Consider the following 22,550-nt stretch of genomic DNA (forward strand, 5'->3'; position numbering starts at 1 on the left):
AGCTTTGGGAAGTGAGACCAAAGCACCTATTGGCACCTATTGGCTTTACTCACACTGCGAACCTGGCAGGTGTGTCGGAGGAGCAACAGGGGACAGCGTTGGATTGAGATGGACCTCTTTCAGCCATAAAAAATGATCATACCTCCCTCGCTTGCTCCTCAGAGGGTGATAACACCATGTGAATCCTTGTCCCAGGCACGCTAAAGGACTGTTGCTTGCTCACAGAGCTCCACCAACACCCAGCCCAGCTATTCACAGCTGGTGAGGGGGTCATACCCAAAGCCAGCTTTACTCTCTGAGTTAATAAAATAACAGATGCCATTAAGAGCAGTTCTTTCAGCCTCACGTTGCAGGTCGCCCCAGGGAGAGCAGAGGGAAGCCCAGACGAGAGTGGGGAAAATCTCCATCACCACCAAAGCAAACTCACCAGGGATGTTTCTGGCAGGGGAAAGTTCCTCCAGAACCGCATTCGGACTGGGGTCTCCCTTGGACAGTGGAGCACCTGCCGACTGAGCTGAGATTTCTGTCTCACAAACAGCTCCTTGAATTGCTCTTGGCATTGACTTTTTCCTGCTCAGCTAATTAAAAATCTGTCTTTGAGTCATAAGCCCCCATTAGTAATAATTTGCTTTGCACTTCTCCAGTGATTTATGGCTGAGATATCAAAGTGCTTTAGAAACATTAATTAATCCTTCTAATACCCAAGGGACTGATCCACTCTCCGCAATGCACCATTGGTGGAGTAAACGTAGGAAATCCCCAGGGTTTACTCCAAACTGCAGGCAGGGAGAGGGGAAGGGAGCAGCATCCAACCCAACGAGCTCGTTTCGGCTGCCTGCCTGCAACCAGAGAGATGTGCAGTCAAAATAACAGCACGGAATGTGCAGCCAAGTGAACCCAAGGCACGTCCAAGCTCTCTGCCCTCCGGCAGCAGTTCTTGCTGCTGTGCCTATCTGTCCGGGGTGGGAAGGGGAGCTGTGACACCCCAGCTCTGCTCTGCACATCGTGCCAGGAAAGGTGTGTGTGGACCAAAACCATCTTCACCCAGAGCCCTGCAAGTGGCAGTGGCAGGGTCATTAAGCAAAGCCATACTACCCGTGCTAATACATGTATTTTCCTTGCCATTCTGCCCGTTTCTCCAATTTGTTTCTTGAAAAAGTTGCTTTTTCCCAGCTTGCAGTGCAGACCCAAGGCTGTCTCCCACACCTGAGATGCAGCTCCAGTCCTTGCCAGCGATAAGGATCATTACCTCCATTGGCTTCGGAGAGGCTTTTATCCTTGCGCACACCAGTGAGCCATTTGCCACCTGGTGTTGTACTTTGAATGTTGTCATCACAAGACTGCGGGGTGGAGCTGGCCATGCAGGGAGGTGCCAGAGATGGGGAAAAGTATAAAGGTCCCAGCATAGACTGCCAGAGACAGGATCTCTGAAAGCCTGAGACGTGTCCCATTTCCTCTTTGCTGTCCCCAGTAAAGCATTACCTTGACCATGAAGGCAACTGGTGTTTTCCTTCTCCTCTCCTTGGCACTCTGCTGCTACCAAGGTGAGTGCAACAGTTTGCTTAGAAGCCATGTCCTCTCCTTGCTAAAGCTCCTGGGTCTGCCGGGTGGGAAGGTGAGCCTGGGAACAGGCCAGCTGGTGCTGGGACCGTGTTCTGGCCCTGGGCAGGGAAAGCGAGCGATCCCAGAGTGCTGTAATGGCCAACGGGCATTGAACCAGTGGTCTGTGAGCAAGCCTAAAGCAGAGGCTTTAAAAGGGTGCCTGGCACCTGCTCCCCAAAATGAACAGACCTGCTGGTCTGACACTTTCCCTTCAGGCTTGGGATTCGGCCTGGAGCTGGTGATTTCTAGGACACTGCAGTTCTTTTAGAGTGAATAGGTGCTATTCTGGTTTCAAAAAAGCAAACCCAAGAAGACAGGAAAGACATCTATGCAAGGGAAAATGCAGCGCTCGCAACCAAAGTCAATGTTTAAGCCAACTGTGTTTTCAAAATCCCATATGGTGCTGAGGGATGAGAACATGAGCTGTTGCTGCTCTTCAGGTCCTGCTCACCAGGGATTTCTGCATTCGTGGGTTCATTCAGAACAGGAGGGTGCTTCTGAAACAAGTCCTCCGTCATCCTATTCACTGTGCGGCGGTTGCCATTGCTGAGCTGTCTGATCACAAAATCTGGACTCATTTCAGATGAACTGAGCAGGTGGTGAGCTACAGCTCCTGGGTCTGGACCAGTGCTAGTCCAAAGTAAAATCCCTGAAACCCTAAACAGTGTGGCTATCAGGTCCTCAGCACCAAACCGTTTCACTCCACAGACCCACTGCTATTGGGCCATACTGGATGTAGCCTAAATCCTCCATGTAGGTGACTTCTGGATCTATAAGCAACCCAAGATCTTCTTCTCGGTACTACCTTTTGCTGAACGAATTCAGGTTGTTTTTCAAAATACACCCACCGCATGTTCCACCCTTGTGATCCAAGCTGTCAGTTCAGGGCCAGCTTCTCCATGGAGAAGCCCACCAAAGTCACAGCTTGCTCCCACCAGCTTTGGTGTGAGACCTCAAGGTCCACCCATTTCTCCTTCTAGCAGACACCTTCAGCAACTTGTCTTTTGCTCTGCTTCCTTGTGGTACAAACCCACTGACACCAGAAAAATCACCCTGGGTTTAGTCCAGCACCTGCCCAGCATCAGCAGGAATTTCTCAGTTACCCATGAACATGTGATAAGAGATAATGAAAGCCACCTTTGCTCCCTGCCAGCTGGCAGGGAAGGTCACTAGAGGTGCATCTGGCCTTGACAGGGCTTTGCACCATCACAGTGTTTCTGCCAGGGGAAAGAGGCAGATGGGGAGATCCAAGGGAAGAAATTGTTTGCTGGGACAAAGGTGTCTGAGTGAAGACACATGGTCCTCAGGCTAAAGCATCTTTAGTAGGTCTCCCTTGAAACCAGCCCGAGTGATGGGTGCTAAGGCCTCTTCTCTCTCTCTCTCCACTCTTTCTCTAGGAAACGCTGAGACGGATGGAGGTGCTGGCAAAGGAACAGAGGTGAAGGCTCCTATTTTTGTGTAGCACAAGGGTGTGCCCAGCCCTAACCCGAACACTGGGGAGAAGTAGAGTGAGCTGCTGGGTTGGCAGCTCAAAGATGCCAGTGCCTGGGAACCTCCTTCCACCTGCTGTGCTACAGCAAAAGCCCAGTGATGGTACTGGTTTCCCACTGCATTTCACCACACTCAGTGAAGGAAAATTGTTAATAAAGAGCTGAATATTGCTGTTACCTGCGAAGAAGTTCAGAGCTCCCCTTACTCTCTAGCTTGCAAGTGCAAGGGCAGGTATCATTGTGGCATAAAAATAAGAAATGGGAAGAACATAATCAGGCACTGCCCAGGGGAGCATTACTCAATATTGTCACTCCTAAGGGTGTGCAGGAGTGCCAGGTGAAGTTCAGCTGGCCAAGTGACAGCATGGCGACAGGCAGTCCCTCTGTTTCTGAGAGTTCTGAGCAAGCTGGGATGGGTTATCAAGATACGCAAAATATGCACCTCTCTGTGAATGCAAAGCTCCTTTGGTAAATTGAAAGCATGTTTAATATTTTCAGCATTACCCTTTTGTGTCTCCAGGCAGCTTGTGGCAACTATGACCTAAGACAAGGTTGTACAAAGATCTTTGACCCTGTCTGTGGCACGGACAACCTCCTATACAGCAATGAGTGTGTGTTGTGCCTTCAGAACCTGTGAGTATCTGGACCTCCTGCAAGTTTGAACATCACGCAGATGAGGGCTACTACATATATCTGGGATTTCCTAGAAAGAAAGCTGTTTGCATGCAGCTGGGTGGAGCGTGGGCAGTGAGCCCGGCACATCTGGCATGAATCTGGCCTCCCGCGCAGATGCTGCACCCGCTGCTCTGAGCACGTGGACTCCGTCTGCAAAATAGGTCCGTTGCGTGCGGCTCGCAGCACACAAGCTGCCCACAAGCAGGGACTGCACGGCCAAAATCTCCCCACACCTGCAGCTGCCAAGCTGCAGCGACTGCTCGGACTGTGCTGGCAGGTGTCCAGGAGCTCAGACAAATGGCAAAGTCCTCAAAGTCTGCCCAGATCTAGCATGCAGGCAGAAAAATATTTTTCCAGGTGATCTCAGATGTGTGGTGGCTGAGGAAAAACTATGGTTTTTCACCCCAGCAATTTATAGCTGAGCTCTGCTTTCTGTCTTCTCTGCATATGAAAGGATACAATTTGCTCTGGGTATTTTTAGGAATGAGCCTTATATTTAATCTGTGCTGGTGCCAGATTGCACTGTCTTAGCAGAAGGCCAGGTCCAAATGCTAGCGACGTCTCTGGCAAGACTTGATTCATTTCATCTGGCTTGGGCCCTAGGTAATTTTGAGTATATTTATACATTGGAAGCACTCTGTGTCTCAAGTGAAGGAATAACTTCCAACTCAATGCTATTAGGTGGTTCAAAAATCTCTGTTGGGAAGATTGAGTCTTATCTGTAGCCAGATGCTCCAGTCTGTGGGGCTAAGGGACCTTCACCCTTGACTTTACTTGCTGGAGGCAGGGATTTTTGGTGATCAGGCTTACACACCCATCTGCCATCAGCAGAGACATCTCTAACAGAAGCTCAAATTCCAGCTTTTCTATCCCTGGATGAATGGGCTTGTAGAGCCAAATTCTGCTTTTGGGAGCATTGCCTCCCAGCCAACTCTGCAGTAACAAGGAACAGAATCAAGATCACCAGGAAAAAGAGCCTGGATAAGAATTGTTGGTCTGGTTGGCCCCTCTTTCCTTCATTAACCCAGGCTGCTCCCCATATTCTGCTCCTGGCCTGCTCAAATGCTGGTTTTACATTTTAAGGCTGAAGACGATGCAGTCAGGCAGAGACATGCTGAGTGGGATCTCCTTAACGAAGGCGCCACGGTTAATGACCCGGCGCGGCATGGTGGGGCGGTAATGACCATGCTGGAAGCCAGCAGCCCAGCACCAGCTGTCGGCTGTATTGTGCAACAGATGGGGGTGGGAGGTTCGTCAGACACAACATCATTAGGGCTTTGGCCATGAACCAAGAGCGAGGTAAAGAGAGCGAGGAAGGCTTCAAAGCCAGCTACACAGGGAGCAAAGTGGCATCGAGGATGCTACGCCCCGCCCTGTGCGGAGCACAGCGTCGGAGGGGATGGGAGACCTCAGTGGTCACAAGAAGGAAAGTTTGAGGTACAAAAAAGAAAAAGACTGAGCCAGTGGTGTATCCAGAGCAGCCAGGAGTCAGGGGAGGGAAGGGATGGAAGAGAAGCTGGTGCTGGCACCCGCCTTGCGTTGACAGGTGCTGCATCCCTGGACTTCTTCAAACTCCCGTTTGTGCAAGCTCTCCACAGCTGCAACTGGAAATGTGCTGCTCCTGCGGGTCAAAGCCCTGAGCCTTGCATTTCCCCTGTAACATTCCCAAGCGAAGAAGTTTTGGGGTTAGGAACAACAGCCATTTGGTCTCCCGGTCAGGGCGATCTGGGCCAGGCACCAGGACTTCGAAGCTGCCTGGTGCCAAATGTCTCAGGGGAGAGATAAACGGAGCATCCTCATCTATAAAGCTTTGGTCCATGGGGACAAGTCAGGTAGCCGAGAGGCAGGATGAAGTGTCATTTGCAGTTTTGTGTGTACAATCAGACTGACAACAGCTGGAGGCCTGCAAGGAGTCTGGGAATAACTACAGCGAGAGCATCTGGCGGGTCCCTGTGGCAGCGGTGTCTCACTTGTCGCCTTTGGTCACTTCACTGTGACCAGCGTGCAAAACGCTTTTTGCAAAACACAAAACAGCTTGAAAATCATTTTACCAGCATTTCTCAATGCACCTGAGAAATGGCTTTGTCTTTCCAAAGAGGAAATCATCACGATTCCACATGAAAATGGAAAAATTGAGAGTAATTAGGTCCACTACTGGGCAAAAAATAATAACAGTAATTTTTTGAGGGTGCCTTTTTAATATTTTCCTCGCTTTTGCTGCAGAAGCAATCAGGAGGAGAGGATGGGAGCAGGACCAAGCCCAAGCAAGACACAATGGCAGGCATTTGTCTGTAAAAACCCACAAAACAAAGTCATAACCTTTATCGTCTGCAGCCAGACAGGCATTAGAGGTGTCTTCGTGCTGTCCTACAGCACAGAGGCGAATTATTCTGCCAGGAGGTGTCAGGAAGTGCCAGCTCTTGAGCTTATTGGAATTAATTAACACATGTCCATGGTAACCCTGAACTCCCTGTCAAGAATATGTGGCCTTACTTACTGTGAATAATACTTAAATGAAGATTTAAGCAGTATTTTCCTTTCTTTCTTTCTTTCTTTGTCCTCTGAGCCAGGCTGTTCTGCATATCAGGGCGGCATCCTCTAGCATTTTTAACCTTTCTTCCAGGCAAAGAAACACTAATGTGCGCATAAAGAACAGGGGATTGTGCCAAAAACCCTCTCCACACTCCAACTCGGCTCAAAACTAAAAGGCGCAACTGTTCCAGAGAAGATAGCACAAACCTGTCCCTCACCTATACAAACTCCTAATAAAATGGAAGCATTGGCATATCTTGCATTGGGATTTCTTACACACATGGTAGACCCTTTTCCCTGACACTTAAAATACCTTCCTGAAAAATATGGTTTGTTTTGGTAATGCCCGTAAGAGCTGTGAGCAAATTATTGACAGAGCCCCAGAGGCAAGGGTAGGACATGCCCAAGGAGAGAGCTGGGCTCTGGCATAACAAGGAGGCTCTTTTTTGCATCAATAATTTTGCTTTCCTTCCCTAAACTTCCAGCATCCGAGCAATAGGAGATTTTAGCATTCTCATTACCTGCAATTACATTTGTTAAATACAGGGCATTAAAGCCCTTACTCCAGGGCCTTTGCCAGGAGGAAGAGTCCAACAAGTCATTTCCAGCCTTGTCCATATGCTAGTGCCCCATCACATGGTCCCTGTGCACCGAGAGCCACCAGCCTCAGACTTGCCTTGCAAGCTACCCAGTGCCTCGGAAAACCAAAAAGGCTCCACTTCTCCAGGCAAAAACCTCTTTTTCCTCTAGTGGCCTCGGTGAGCTTTGCTGCTGGCACCCGGGCCCGGGCCCCCGGGAGCTGAGATGCGGCGCCCGGCGCAGCGGGACGCAGAGTGCGGGTCCCTGGATGGAGAAAAGGAGGAGGTTTCGGCACTGGAGGCCGCTGTTGCTCCGCCGGAGCCGGTGCCGATGCCGGAGCCGAGCCCGCAGCTGGAGCCCGCAGCTGGCGGGAGGCGGCGGCGGCCCGGCCGGGGCAACCGGGGCAGCGGCGCCGGACGCCCCGCGGGCGTGCAACGAGATGTCGGTGCTGCTCTTTCCAGCCCTGCAATGAGGCTGAAAGCTGAGGTGGGGTAGCCTGGGCGCTCAGCCTCGCCACATCCCTGTCCCTCACCCTCCGGGGACCTACGGGCAGGTCTGCAGGGACCTCATGCTCCGGCTGGGGGGTTGCAGGGACACGAGTGACCCCAGAGGGTCTGCACGTCCTGTGCCGGAGGGATGTGTCTGCCTGGCACTGGCACAGCCCAGCCGGCTCTTCCCTAGAGAGCTGGGCACTCTGCTGCTTGTGCCAAGGGACTGTAATGAGTCAACCCAAACCAGCCTGGGACAGAGTAGTCAGGGCTGGGTGTTGAAGCCTCTTGGGGTCCCCCATGAATTATAGCCCTTGAGTAAATGGCTATTTGTATTTTGGGTAAACCAAATGCTTTGTTCTTAGCAAATCCTGAACTTCACTTTGGTTAGAAAAATGTGTTTAAGTTCTCTTTATGTTCCTTGAAGAAGTGGCTGAAACACAAAAAAATGCATGACCAAGCCGAGAGAAAGCTCTAGTGCTCGCTTGAAATTTCAAATGCAACCAGATGCAGCTGGGAGGGGAGGCAGCACCAGCTCCTCTTCCCAGATCTGCCAACAAGTCTGTCTGCGGTCGACGGAGAGATGAAAAACAACTCGCTTTGCCCATATGTAAAATTAATGCACTAAAGGTGGTAGCCCCAAATAGGCTTGGGACTGTAAATTGCCTCGACTTCTTTGCACAAAGGGGATCCTGGAAGTATGCCTCCCGCAGCTGGGATATTTCTAATTCTGCTGCATCATGAAAAATGGAGCATAGCTTTTACCTGGAGAGGTCTCTGCAAGTGAGGCTGGCAGGAGGGGAGGCTGAGCCTCCTCACGCTGTTCGGTCACGGCTCTTGGACGTTGTGGTGTGGCTAAACCCAGCTTAGCTCCAAACTCATCCAAGTTGGTTTCTTCCACCCAGACAACGCTGGAAAGGTTGCACTGAGGCCAGCTTATGCCAAGCAAAACATCTTTCCTGCCTATGCCATTTCTGGGAAACATCACCCAGTATTAGCCAAGAGCATTTCTTCAATGAAGTGAGGTGCTGACCAAGCTTGCAAAACAGCAGGTCATGTCGGCTGGATGGTTGAGCACGGGCTGCATCTCCCCAGGCACTGCTCTGACGAAAACTAGCATTCCCGCTAAATGTCAGCCACATCCGTTCCACAGCAAGGTCTGTATCAGGCTTGAGATTACGGGAAGCAGCAGGTCAAGGGCTACCCTGTAGGTCCTGCACAGCAGGGACACATCAGGCAGAACCAGCGGCAAGTTTCCAGGAGGAAATAGTTTCTGTCCCTATTCCAGTTTTGGCTTGAACAAGTGCAAATCTGAGAAAGCTTTGGCACATGCAAAGGTGTTTTACTGACCCCTAGACTGGGTCCTATTTATAGGAGAGTCATCCTCAAAAGCCAGTCTCCTGCCCCCATAAAGATTCTTCCTCCAATCTGGGGAGGGGAACACTTCATCTCAGCCGCTCCCCCACTACCAGATCGCCAGCAGAGCCTGGAGCTGTCCTGCCGGCAGCCAGCGTGACTTTTCTGAGAGTCACCAGCTTGCTTCTCCATGTCTCCATGACGCTGTTCCCAGTGCTGGCGAGCTGGCAGGGACAGGGGAAAGAGCAAAAGGGACAGTGACGGGAGGAAGGGTAACAGTTTCAGTTCTTCTTTTCTTTGTCTGTCTAAATAGCTGCAGCCTTTCAGTCCACCTTCCAAGGGCAGCGCGTCTGGTGGTGGGTGTTTGGGAGAGCCCTGAATGCATTTTAAATGATGCAACTGCGGAAAAACAGGACTCGCCAAAACACAGGAGGGGCTCAGCCATCCGCCTCCCTCCTCCTTCCCTTCTGGCTGCTCCCAGAGGGCTCAGCCGGGGCAGCGGCAAAGGCCGAGGGGTTCGCAGGTATACAGTGGGCGAGGAGGACCCCAAAGCACAGTACAAATGGGGGGCTCGGCATTTACTGCCTGGGGAAGCGCGGGCACGGAGCAAGGTGACACCTGCCCCACCGCCGCACTGCTCAGAATAACAAGTGTTTGAATGACAAAGGGGGAAACACCGAAAATAACCGCACCAGTTGCGGCAGCCGGGGCTCCGCAGAGAGCAAGACACCCGCACGGCCCAGCCCCGTGCCAGCTCCCGGCCTGCCTGCCCTGGGGAGCACCAGCACATCTACGGGAGGAGCAGGCGGTTTGCAGCTGGCAATGCTTCCCCTCCTCTCTCTCCTCCTGCCATCCGGCGGGCATCTGTCCCGCACCCCTTTGCCAGGATTTGCTCTTCAGGTGGAAGCTTCTCACAGCGGGGTCGCATCCTGCTCAGTGCCTCCAAAGCAGCCCTGAGTACTGCCAAACCTTAAGAATGTCACAAGAGTGATGAAACCCAGAAAGCTGAGGACAGATGACCCAGGGGAGCATTTTCTGATCAGAAAACCATGTTTCTTGAAAATTGAGACTTTCCTGCCAGTAAAAATTCTAGTAAAATTCAGTCGGGGAAGCCCTTCCCCCTCCACCTCCTGGAACACTTTACTGAAGCTCCCATCTGGGAGGGAATATCTATTTCCATCACTGGTGGCATTTGACTTTATAATGTCATGATAGCAAACTGCAAAGTCAGGATTAGAACGGGACAGAGGGACTTTAGTGACATGCAAGGCCGCAGCTGAGAAGCAGCTCTGGATTTCTGGTAGTTTCAAAATGTTCCTGTTTTCAGACCTATTTTGAAGGGGCAGCCTTTGCCTGCTGCAGCCTTCCCCGGCCTTTCTCCAAGGCGGCTTCCATTTTAGCCACATTTTCAATATCAGATTTGTTTTTCTAGTCTGGAAATAAGCAGAGCTTTCCTCGGATTTGCTGCAGCTGCCGGAGGGCACTTTCTGTGGGGTGTGTTCCGTTCCAGGAGACTTTTTTTGGGGGGAGCTGAGTTAAACCCAGTTTGCCCGGTTGGCAAAGAGAGCTTCTCTTTGCAGACGCCCCACGGGAACCCGCCTGCTGCTGGTGAAAGGCTCTGTGTGCGCTACGATGCTGCCACGTGCCACCTCCTGGATCTGGCCTTTTGCAAAGGGTGCAGACAGCGGTGTCCCCGGGCCAGTGCAGAGCGGAGGTCCAGCGCCCGCTCTCCTTTACGGGTCCGGTCTGCACACCAGACCCACATAACCACTTCAGCTGCTGCTGTTGTGACAACCTCAACAAGAGATGTCAGGAGTGCCAGCAAATGCCAACAGTTTTATCATGGTGGAGAGACGGTTGCCCGGCACAGCGCAGCTATGTTAGAGGGTTACGCTGCCAAGTTTGAGGCCCGAGAAGGAAATACCAGTTGGTTCCACCCGAGTAGGAAATGATAGTGTTAACACTCTGCAAAGCAAGAGCCTCGCTGAAATGGAAAGATGCTTTTAAACTGCAAATTTCCTTTCGTCTAAACCACGGCTCAGGCTACCTAGGGGAAAAGCTGTCCTTGGCAAATGTATGGGAATGAGCTGGAAGTGGCTCTGTACCGATACGGACAGACTGTCCATAGGGCTTAGTGGGGCCGTAGCAGGATCATCGCTAAATAAGAGAGTGGACACTTGTCACTGGCGGGCTGAAAGCACCATGATAACCACAGACATGGAGCAAATAGCCACAATTAGAGCTGCAAATCTGAAGCAGGATCTCAGCTTTTGCTTTCTAATGTCTCTCAGCTGTTACAGACAAGTCAAAAGACAGTAATAGTTTGTATTTCTCTCTATCAGAAGACAGTAAGCTTCCAGGAATCGGGAGCATCCAAAGTGCTCTGCAGCTAGGGCAGACAGCAAAGCAACCCTGCCAATGTTTCTACACTAATTTTCTGGCCTTCATCCTGCATCAGGCACACTCCACTTACAGCGAGGGACAGCAGGGGCTGGAAGTGCCAGCTCCGCACAGTGCCAGCGCACGAAGCTGGATTCCTTGTGCTCTGCACACTGTCAGAGACCTCGCGGCGCTGCAGTCGGCATTAGCACTGCGGGTAGATTCAACGCTGAGAAGTTCTGCTTCCTTCCAGCTAAGCAGCACAACTCCTGGAAAGCTCCCAGGCACAGGTCCTGTCCTTCACCTACGCCAGAACAATAACCTGTTGTAGCACAGCTCAGCAGGGCTGGATGGCAGGCTCTGTCCAAAAACTTAAGTGCTTTACCACTTGTGAAAGGATACCAGAAATAGAAAATCACATGTGCAGTTTAAACCCCAATAGGGGCTGCTGCCCCTGGGAGAAGATCAGGTCCTTCCCAGCACACCCCAGCATGAAAGCATCTGATGATCCACCCCCACAGTCACTTCACGGGGTGCTGGGAAGCTCTCCCTTGCTGGCAGATGGTGCTAATGTGGCTTGACGCCACAAAGACATTAGGTCAGTGCAAGTGTCCAGCTTGCAGGTGGCATCCCTCTCAGGGACCAAGACCTGATGCATTAATCAGAGACCCCCCAGCAGCTCTCTTTCCTGAAGTCAGCATCCATATAGAGGAAGGGAAATGGCAGCCTTCCCTATACACCCTATAGTACGCTCTGGGGCACTGTGTCCCCCATCAATGTCCTCACACATGCAGATGGTGTTTAAGTGCAGCAGTAGGATGCCAAGTCCCGAAAGCAAAAGCCACCCACCTCAAGTTGAGCCCATCAGGGGCTGAAACACGGTAGGGAAGAAGGAGCCAAGGAGCCGAGGCAGGACTGAAGAGTAGGCAAGGCATGGCTGGGGCAGAGAAAGACGTCCCACAATCCTTGCACCGATGGCCACGTGCTGGCCTGAAGGCAGGGGACAAGCTAATGCACGCGGCAGTGAGATGGCACAAACGCCTGATTTAAAGTGGGCCAAAACCAGCGGGTATAGCGGGGCTTTGGATCCAGCCCCAGCAAGACACTAAAGGTAGCTGCAGCAGCATCGCTGCAGTTGCTATTGGGCTGAAAGCTGCCCCAGCAGAAGTTACTCCTCTTTCCTCACCCCACTCCTGGGCACAAGCACACAGGAATTAACCAAAGGGATTATTCAGCACACATTGCCAGGAGTAAGGGGCTGGCCAGAGGTGACTCTCCTTGCCTCTGCTGGCCTTCCTGGCCAGTTCGGGTCACGGCGCCTGCATTGCTGCCAGCGGGCAATGCCGTGATGAAGCAAAACATCTGCACCAAGGCTTAGGTCCTCTCCTCCAACTGGCAGCAGAACCTGAGTGGATGAAGCGCAGGGCAGGAGGGGAGCATAGGTCTTGCCCTGGATGTTTTAGGGGACAGGATGTTTTAGGGGACAGCACACGCATTCACCCTGTCTGGAAAGCTCCAGGGAACATGCAGACCGGGCTATGGTGTCTTAAAGCAAACCAAGTAAAAACAGCCTGGAATAGAGCCCCGCGTTTCTGCCCTCTAACCCTTCCCTGGCCACTGACTGCCCCAGTGCCCTGAGCTCAGCCACCCCATTCAACGAGAGCTTCTCATTTTGGTGCTCAGAAACAGTCACTGACATGCCTGAGCTTTCCAGTTTGCCTGACAGTGCAAGAGAGATGAGTAAAACAACTAAACTAAGATAGAGTTCAAAGCCAAGGTCTTCCTCTGGAAAAACTTGTTTGAAAGATTAAACATAACCTGGTTCAGTCATAATGAGTCCCCATTGTTTCTGCTGTTCTTTCTTACTCCAGAGCCACAAATATCCCTAAGTTCTTGGCAAAGGAAAGCAGCTATCTGGTTACAATAAACTTCCCAAAAAGCAATTAAGAAAAGTTCAATTCACCTCTATAGGCAACGGGGCAGACAAGCATCTTCTGGTTCCAGCTCTGACTCATGTTCCCTATCCCGATCCAACTCCTTTTTAAGATAATTCCTGCCTCGAAGGCAGCTAATTGACTGCAAAGGCAGGTCCGTGCTTTTCCAACTCTCTTACAGGTGAAGTGCAGGCTTTGGCCTAAGTAGAACATCTGGACAAGGAAACATATATTTAGAGTTGCATCGTTGAACTGCCACTCTCAGAAATAAGGCTCATGAGAGTAAAGTCACCCCCAGTAAACAATCCTGACATCAGAAGCATTTTCCCATGCAAACAAGTTCCAGTTAACGGGGGCAGTAGATGGTATGTACAGCCTCCACAAGTGACACAGTGCATCACTTTCAGGATCTTGTGGCTAATCTAAGTCCATAATTCTTATTTGCTCCTGCAAAACACTGCCAGGATGACCCACTGAAATGCAAACAAAGGAAACAAGCTCCAGAGCCGGGTCTTCAAAGATCACAGCTGGAGACTGTATGTGCTGGAAACAGTGTGGTTGCAATTCTGAAACCTATGAAGGCTTCCTCATCCAAAATCCTGACCTGTATATATAATGACATCTAATATATGTAACGGCCAGAAAGGTCCTAACCAAAGTGGAAGCTGGAAAATAGCACCTTTGTCACATTACCCTCAGGTAGCCCAGCAAACCTGCTGTCAGACACCTGCGGGGTCATCATACCAGCTTCCACACTCCCTCTCTGCTGCTGCTATTCAAAGCACTTGAGTTTGGGGAATCCTTCGAGCAAGCCCTTGACTCCAGCCTGACACGTGTGCTCTGTGCAAAAAGGTCAGCGCAACTTCATGTCCTCGCTTGCTTTGCACGCATTTGGCTGCACCATGAGAAATGAGCCAGAAATCAGACTGGGGCACAAAGAGTAGCCAAGCAAGCTGTTTTGCTTCAGCCAAGATAAGGCTAGAGACAAAAAGGAACCTCAGAGGAAAACTAAAAATATCACTGCAAACCTGTAGCCTGGCAATACGCCTAACTGGGCATTGTCCACTTCGAGAGGAGATATTCCTGTGAAAACCTGATGCTGGGTAACTCACTGGCCAGCCCGTAGATGGGATCTCGCACGAACACCTGCCCCTGGAAAGCCAGGAGGGGAAATGTGACGGGAAGCAGCAGGAGGTGCGTAAATGTAATTTTCTGTTTCTCTGATCGAGCATGTTGAATAATAGCTTGCCCATGTTGAGGCAGAGCGTGAAAACTGCCTTGTCAATAGATAGAAATCATGAGGTGGTTGCGCCAGTTGGGGCAAGAGGTTTTATTGCTAGACTATCAAGGGAGAAATAATTCTTTAGAAAAATCAATGAAATTTAAATGAGTACATAGGAATGGCTGTTCTAGCCCCGAAGGTCCATCTAGCCAAGCACTGTGCTTCCAGCACAATATGTCCTTCATCAGGAGAACATAGTTGTGCAGTTCCCAGGGATACCATGAACATGAGAGAGGTGCGGAGATGTGAACTGCCACACAAGGGACTGCCATCCACTCGCATCCTCCCAGTTCCCCCTGTCCGACCTCAAAATTAGGCTGTTTGGGTAGTTCTGCTGGCGGATCTGAGGGCCTGGCAACCCCCTGTGCAGCCTCAGTTCAAGTCCTGGCCAAGGACTTTTGGGGACCATGTCCCCATCGGCAGAGCCAGGCAGGAGTTATCTTGGCAGGGAGCTGCTGCCTGGAGGGGGGGTCACATCTGCATGGCTGGATACAGAGAAGCTTAACTGTGCCCGGAGACCCGTCTGGATCACGTCAGCTGGGCTGGAGGCTTCGGTCACACTCTGCCACCCTTCCTGAACATGGGAGACAGAAAAATCTGTCTGTGCCCAGCCATGGGGAAACCGGTGAAGTGTCTGGTGTGCTCCCGCTCATTTACAAGGAACCTAATTAAATACCAAGAGCTGCTTTTCTCTGTTCACAGCTTCCATTTTCTACTCAACACTCAGCCACCAAGGTCTGTGGTCTCAGCTCAAGACTTTGCCCTCGGAGCTGGTTCCGGCAGTGTCTGACTCTGCAGCTCTGGAGTTGAATCCTTCCAAAATGCCGCCAACAGCTCTACCGTCTCTCTAATATCATGGTAATAACCACAAATTAATGCACTATAAAAAATAAAGCTTGAAGGAGCCTAAGGAGCCCAAAGCATAACCAGCTGTATCAGGTGTTTTTCCAGTTTCTTTCCGAAGGCTTCCAGTAATGGAATTTCTACAACTTCCCCAAGAAACCATTTCCCAGCATCTGTGTCTTTCTGGTTTGGCTTACACTTATGACATCTTCTCCTAGCCATGAGAGACAGAGAGAAAAAAGCATTTTCTTCCTCTTTTCAGTAGCTTTTTACACATTTGAAGAGCTTCACACTTACCCTGTTTTGCTTCAATCTTCAGTAAAACATTTTCTTTCTTTCCATCTCTCCTGCTAGGTCGGATTTTCTCTCCTTCTTCCAGTTCCTACTGCTGTCCTTTATTCTTACCCTAATCCAAACCTAAAATCTATGGCTGATACTTAGGGTAAGCTCCATCGAGCCTTTTCCACCGGCCTTCTCATAGAAGACTTTGACCCGCAAAGACCAGGCATTATTCAGAGCGGTTCTTTGGCGTTTCTGCTTCACTGACACACAACACAGCACCGATCATTTCACCTTTATAGCTCCCAGCAAAGTCTGTCAAACTTCGGCCTCACTCACAACTACTCCTTTAACATCCCGAAAGCCTTCAGAGCTCCTCAAAGCCTCACACTGAGACCTGGTGACTTCTTGCTTTTCCAGCCCTAACGACGGACACTTTGACTTCTAAGACTAACAATATCTCTGCAAAAGAGATGTGAGAATTTGTTTGCCCTCCTGCTCTTTAATTGCTGTCCTTGCCCCCTGCAGGTCCATGAAGTCACTGGCTGTGATGAAATCCTGCATTTCTCGTGTCTGTAAATATTTTCTAAAATTTTGTTTCCTTCTTAAGACTTTAAAAACTAGGCCAAAAAGAACAACTGGGATATTTAAGAACCAGGTTTGCCTTTGGCTTTTTTGATCAAGAATGCTTTTAATGGGCTCAGCTGTCAACATCAGGACCGACTTAATAATAAATGTCTGACATTTCAGTCATTATTCAGAGTTTTTATCCTTCCCCTCCCTCCACTGGCTGTTTACTTAAAGATTCACTCGTGTTGGTGTTTCCGTTGCGGGCCTGGGAGCTAAAATGGGAGTGAAGCTCCTCGTAAACACCCAGCAGTCTCTCCCAGTCAACAAGACGCTCAGGAAGGTCAGACGGCAGCAAGTGCAGAGGAGGAGAGGATGCCCAGGGAGGGCAGTGCTATAGGAACCTGCCAATAAGCCCAGCACAGCAGCCGCGACTTGCTGAAGCCCGGGCTGGCTGCCACACGTGGATCAGTGCTAGCACGATGCTCCCCGGGAGGGAAAAGTGACAAACTGGGCTTTGCTGGTGCAAGAGCCTTTGGCTTCCTTCGCTTTTGCGGGCTCCTACGCCACTGCACGGGATGTTTACTGCTTCTTTTTGGCCAAAGGAGTGAACCTGCTCTGCAGAAAAACTCAAGCTCAAGAAGAGTTGTCTGACTTTTAGCAGAGCCTGCCCGGGCCAGCTTCCCCGCAGGGACCTGCGGTTACTGCAGCATCACGCCGGAGTGAGAGGGGACGCGCAGGAGGCGACACGCCGGAGGGGACACGCAGGAGGGGACATGCCGGAGGGGACACGCAGGAGGGGACAGCTGCAGCCCCAGCGCCTCTGCACCGCGAGTCATTCCTGGGGGTGTCAAAACACACGGGAAGGGACAGCCGGTGCTAGGCCGTTGGTTTTCATAAAGCACGTAATAAATATTCAGGTTTTTTAAACTTTCCTCTCTTACTAATAAGGTCCTGGCTCAATGCATTCTGTGTTTTGGGGATTTTTTTCTTTTTGTGTTGTATATGGCAGCCTAATTACAGTCATTACATTGCCTCAAACTATTTAAAAGAAGTTGCTACATATAATTATGTGCATGTAAGTGAGAATAATGCCATGTCTAATACTGCGGGACTCCATGTGCACTGAAGGAAGCAGCTCGTGCTCTCCCAGCAGATATCTGAAAGGGTTAACACCACAGCTTGCACCCAGGCCAAAAGGCAAGTTTCCAGCAGCATATTAGATCAGTTGTCCATCATCTCTATCCCACGATTCATGTGTCGTGCCCTGGGTATCGTTTGCTATATTTAGCAAGACTAGAGCAAGTTTTCCTGCAGTGTAGTGCTGGCAGGTAATTGCCCTCCCCACCAAAGCCACTGCAGGCTGATTTCCAGCAGACCTGCAGCACGCGCATTATCCATTCAAGAGAGGGCAAAGACCTAAATTCCTGGAAGTGTTTATTGCGATTGGTTCCTCTTGCCAATCTCACCATAGCCTAACAGGTTCCCACCTTTTTTAATGAAAATAAAATTAAATCGCATGTTGGGCTGCTTCCTGGGGGAGCCCACATGGCTGGCAGCACCAGGCGTTTGCAGAGACATGTTTTCCCCAGGTCAGACAGTCACAGCTAGTTCACTGTAACTTCAGCTTGTTTATTTGGCTGATCGAGATCTGAAAACACCACGTAAGGTTCTGTATGTCCTTCAGTAATCGCAGCACCACATCACGCAGACAGGGAAGAGGCGGGTCCTGGGGGGGATGCACAGCTTGACAGCTTCATGTCCAGCTCCATCCATTTATCTCTGCAACCAAGATCTTTTTCTTTATGCTAGAGACTCAAGTGCCAAGCTCAGGTCCTATTTTCACGGCCATGAGCTCTGTCCCGTCATCTTCCCACTCTGGTTCTCCATCTATTGAACAAATCGCAGCAGGGACTCGCTGCCTCCTCAGCTGGTTTGCTCTGTATGCCCTGCTGAAGGTGTACACCGTTTTGTTATGCAAAAGATAGCACAAAGAGTCCCTTCCATGCAGCAGCAAGCAACAGAAACATTTCCTAAATGAGACCAGCCAAACCCAGAGGCAGGTACCAGTTCAATCTATAGGGAGACACAAATTATTCCACTGCATGCTTGACTGCCAGGAGGAGTTTTGCAAATGTTTTAATGAAGTCTGGACTGCACCAAGGCGAGGATGTCAGAAATTAATTCCTGATGATCTGCAGTACAGAAGCAGCTCTACATCTGTCTTTCCATCCGAGTTGCTTGGTTTTGCTTCTTTTCACTTTAGGAATTAAGTGAATAAGTAATTACATGGGCAGAAATAAAACTAGCAAAAAGAGTATGAGAGAAAACGCCTCCAGCCGACTGGTGGAAGTTGAGGCAGGCGATGGCTGTAAGGAGGCGGCCGCTTCGCACAGCCAGGACTCCCAGGGCAGAGTTTGGTCAATTAGAGCTTTACCAGCAGCAGACTGACTTAAAAATACATAAACCAGCTGGCCCTGAAACTTCTGTTTTCCTCATCTACCCGTTGCTGACAAACACCAGCCACTTTTACGTAGCCTTGGGAAAGCTCATGCTCTGCAAATCATTAGTTTATGCAATTATGGTTTTCTCTGTTGAATGTCACATGTGCTAAGGTCATTGCTGGAGATAGGAAAGGGGCTTCTGTTCCCAGAAGAGGCACGAAGACGTGCTGCATTTGGCTGGAATAGGAGATATCCTCGTCCTTTTGCTGGCCGGACGGGTGTCCTCCCATGCATCACCTGCCTCTGGCTGTCTGCTTTGCTGTGGCCCCGCTCCCAACGGCCACGTGTCCTCTCGCTGGGGTTTACACTGGGACTTCAAGTGAGAAACATGGTGCTGTTGATGAAAGCCACTTGCACGATATATCCGCACGCCTGGAAGGTGTGAATGGCATCGCAGCTCCAGTGGCCCAAGCATTAAATAGCAGTCACTGGAAACGAGCAGGTCCCCTGGAAGCTTGGGGATCTTGGTAGCCTAGGCTGGGACCCAAGGGTGAATGTACCTGGTTCCTTATTGATACTTACACCAGCTTTGGATTAAAATGATTGAAAATCAGGACACAGGTCCTGCTCTAGAAAAACATCAAAAATAACTGAGCAATCAATCAAAGATAAAAGCATAACAACTAGTCTTTGGGATCATGTTTCTCTAGCTCATCGGGTGGGCAGGTGAGAACCTGGCTGGACTCCAGGCTGAGGGGACAGTGCCGACGCTTCCCTCCGTGCGGGACACTGAACAGGGTGAAGCCCAAGCCCAACAGCCAAGGAAGCGCTGAGCAGATGTCCTGGTTTCAGCTGGGATAGAGTTAATTTTCTTCCTAGTAGTTGGTATAGTGCTGCGTTTTGGATTTAGTATGAGAATAATGTTGATAACACACTGATGTTTTAGTTGTTGCTAAGTAGTGTTTGTGTTAGTCAAGGACTTCTCAGGTTCCCATACTTGGCCAGGTGCACAAGAAGCTGGGAGGGAGCATAGCCAGGACAGCTGACCCAACTGAATGGGGTATTCCATACCATATGACGTCATGCTCAGTATATAAAGCTGGGGGAAGAAGAAGGAAGGAGGGGACATTTGGAGCGATGGTGTTTGTCTTCCCAAGTAACCGTTATGCGTGATGGAGCCCTGCTTTCCTGGAGATGGCTGAACACCTGCCTGCCGATGGGAAGGAGTGAATGAATTCCTTGTTTTGCTTTACTGGCGTGCGCAGCTTTTGCCTTCCCTATTAAACTGTCTTTATCTCAACCCACGAGTTTTCTCACTTTTACCCTTCCAATTCTCTCCCCCATCCCACCGGGGGGAGTGAGCGAGCGGCTGGGTGGGGCTCAGTGGCTGGCTGGGGTTAAACCATGACAGCAGATACAGTGATTTAAAAGCTTTGCCTGTGGGACGGGTGCACTCGACCCCTTCACCAGACTGACAGGGGTTTGGTGCAGGCTCCAGAAGAGGGAAAGGCCTGAGCCGTAGCCGGGCCGTGAACTCCTCTAGTTTCAATCTGTTGTCTGAAAACCCACAAAGGAGCCAAGTGAGCATCGAGGCATATGAGCTTGGATCGCCAATCACGCAATTAACTCACAAAGAGCAGGTGGCTTTTCCAAGACTCATTTATCAAGGAACAAAGAAAGTTGTGGGTACAAGGAGTCTCACGCCTACCTTTTCCATTGCCTATAATTTGACTACGAGCCAACCCCTTTATCCCATAAATATGACAGCCTAAGTGAGCCTTCTTTGAGCTCTCCCTGCCAGGCAGCGTGGTTCATGGCCGTGATCTCCCCTTGAGCTGGGACACCTCTCAAGGTGGCACAGAGACCTTTTACCAATGGCAGATCTTTGGTAAGTAACTGATATCACACATAACCTCGTAGTATGGTAACTTTGATTTTGTCTTGGTAACTTTGATTGCATGCTGAATTGATGTTAATGAAACATTACATAAATTTTGCATATATAACGCCTTAGACATAAACCATTGACCAAGTCTGAGAGACTAGGTTTGGACCTAGCCGCACCTAGACTCCTCTCTGAGGAGTTTAGAAAGCAAGGGGCTCCACTCTGAACCTCGTGACTCAACGGGAGCGTCCTCCTTACACTTTTGCGTCCCCGGTCTCTCTGTGAATCATTCCAACTCGAGTGTAAATCAGTTTTCCTTTGTATGTTTCTTCCATGCAGTAATTGCCATTGAACTTTGTTAAGTCGCGCTTTTACAACATTGTATTAAAATCACTTTTGCTGATACCTTTGATGGTGATTCTTTAAGCGATCTAAATCACTCATCCGCAACAGCCTGGTGCTATACCTGAAATCTGGTGCTGGCCCATTCCTTGGTGGTGTGTCCCACCAGGGCCATACCCCTTTTTCCTCTTGTTTAGCACTGCCAATGCATCACAAACCAGGTAAAAGTCTTCCCGCATTGAGTGATTCAAACGAGCTGTGCCTAATAGACCATCTACCTCATTACTATTTGTTTTGGCAACTTTGACTGTTTTAAATCCCACTTAAAGCTGTCTAACAACTGAGATTACACCAGTCACAACTGCCATACAAACATCTCTGTTACTATCTGTACACTGGAAACGTGGCTTTTTTTTTTTTTTTTCTTCCCCTTTTGCTAATATAACACTGGCAGCAAATCGTACTGAGGTAGGAGGGTGGGGTGTGACGATAATTATGTTGTCCGAGTCCAAGGTATGACACCAACATTGCCTGCTGGTACTAGACACTGTGGAAACCTGTGTAGGCTTGTAGCACGCAGGCAGGATCCACAGGTGCCCGGTTTAACAGCTATCACTCAGCACTGCCATCCAATTCTCCTCCGAATAATCAGACAGGCTTGGCTGGTGCTAGGCAAAACAGACATCGTCTCTAATACCAGACCCTGCTGAGAGCAGCTCCAGAGGCGCCCAGCCTTTCTGCACAAGGACAGGATCCAAACTATGAAGCAAAGTGTCCAAAAGGATTTTGACACAGTGACATTTAAACAATGGTTGAAAATGCATCCAACCCACATCGCCTGGTTGCTGCCAGTCTCTGGCTGTTTCCAGTCTCCTGGATGCACATACAAAGCTAGCCCTGCAAAAAGTGCAGGGAGGGCTTTTTGGAATGCAAAATTTGGAGCCGTGATTTATGTCAGTTCAGCTGACATGTGTCAATGAAAACATCTCCTTCCAAGCATCCCTCTGCCTGCTTCACACACCCCCTCCCAGGAACTCCCCAGCTGCACAGCTTGCCACAGGAAAGGCTGTTTTGTGAAACAGAATTTTTCTATAGAAACACTTTGATTTTGATGACTTTTCCTGAAATTCCTGATTTTCTTCTCCAGAAATTTGTTTGTAAAAATGAATTTTCCCCATCAGTTTTCCATTTCAAAATTATACTGCTGTATATTTCCCCAATATTATAAATTAAAAGATATAGCTTAGATTTAGATTAAAAGATTTAAAACTCAAAAAAAGAACAAAACATCCCAGATTTCTTTAAAGGAAGTCGTTCCTTTGAATCAGCCAAGGGCTGATTTCCTTTTCAAGGAATTCCTAGGAACTTCTAAAATGGGACATTTCCTGCCATGACACACCAGACACATTTTGACATCCCAGACCTTGTACCAGAAGGTGCTCCAGCTCCTCCACTGCTCTGCCACAATACCGTCCTCACAATTGCTCCGTTTCTAAATGTTTCAGGACACTCCTCAAAGCATTTGCCCTGCACACAGAGCAGCTCTTCGAGCACTCTGTCTGTGCATAGCATTTCACGCTTCATGAACCTGCATCTAAGAAGGTGGAATGATGGGATAATACTAAAACCAGTTTTCGCAGCCCTTACTCGTGTGCATTGCTCCAGATTTGTGCGGTTTGGCCTTGTTTGCATTTCAAGAGCCTTCAAGCAAACATTAGCTGAGAGGAAAAACAGGTGGTGCAATTAAACACCAAAATTCTCCACCACAGGATGCCCTGCCAAATCTCTCAAGCCTTCCCAGGATGGCTGGGAATGGGGAAGGCTGGAGCAAGCAGGCTCTTTACTCGCATAGCATCGAGATAGCAATCAGGCA

General features: G+C 49.8%; 2 protein-coding genes across 2 annotated transcripts in view; one reads left to right on the forward strand and one right to left on the reverse strand.

Annotated features, from left to right (window-relative positions):
• Positions 1 to 22,550, reverse strand: part of LOC142088969 (serine protease inhibitor Kazal-type 5-like) — a 71,224-nt gene that overhangs the window by 45,105 nt on the left and 3,569 nt on the right. The gene's annotated exons all lie outside the window — the stretch shown is intronic.
• SPINK1 (serine peptidase inhibitor Kazal type 1) lies at positions 1,410 to 6,546 on the forward strand. The gene is made up of 4 exons (XM_075163891.1): positions 1,410 to 1,544; positions 3,000 to 3,040; positions 3,613 to 3,725; positions 6,391 to 6,546. The coding sequence occupies exons 1-4, from the start codon at positions 1,490 to 1,492 to the stop codon at positions 6,470 to 6,472; spliced, it is 291 nt and encodes a 96-aa protein (XP_075019992.1). The 5' UTR covers positions 1,410 to 1,489; the 3' UTR covers positions 6,473 to 6,546.

This window comes from Calonectris borealis, chromosome 15 (genome assembly GCF_964195595.1).
Source record: "Calonectris borealis chromosome 15, bCalBor7.hap1.2, whole genome shotgun sequence".
Lineage (NCBI taxonomy): Eukaryota > Metazoa > Chordata > Aves > Procellariiformes > Procellariidae > Calonectris > Calonectris borealis.

Coding starts and splice junctions, on each gene's coding strand:
- SPINK1 (XM_075163891.1), top strand. CDS start 1,490: ATGAAGGCAACTGGTGTTTTCCTTCTCCTCTCCTTGGCACTCTGCTGC. Junction 1,545..2,999: donor GGCACTCTGCTGCTACCAAG/GTGAGTGCAACA, acceptor CTCTTTCTCTAG/GAAACGCTGAGACGGATGGA. Junction 3,041..3,612: donor GTGCTGGCAAAGGAACAGAG/GTGAAGGCTCCT, acceptor TTGTGTCTCCAG/GCAGCTTGTGGCAACTATGA.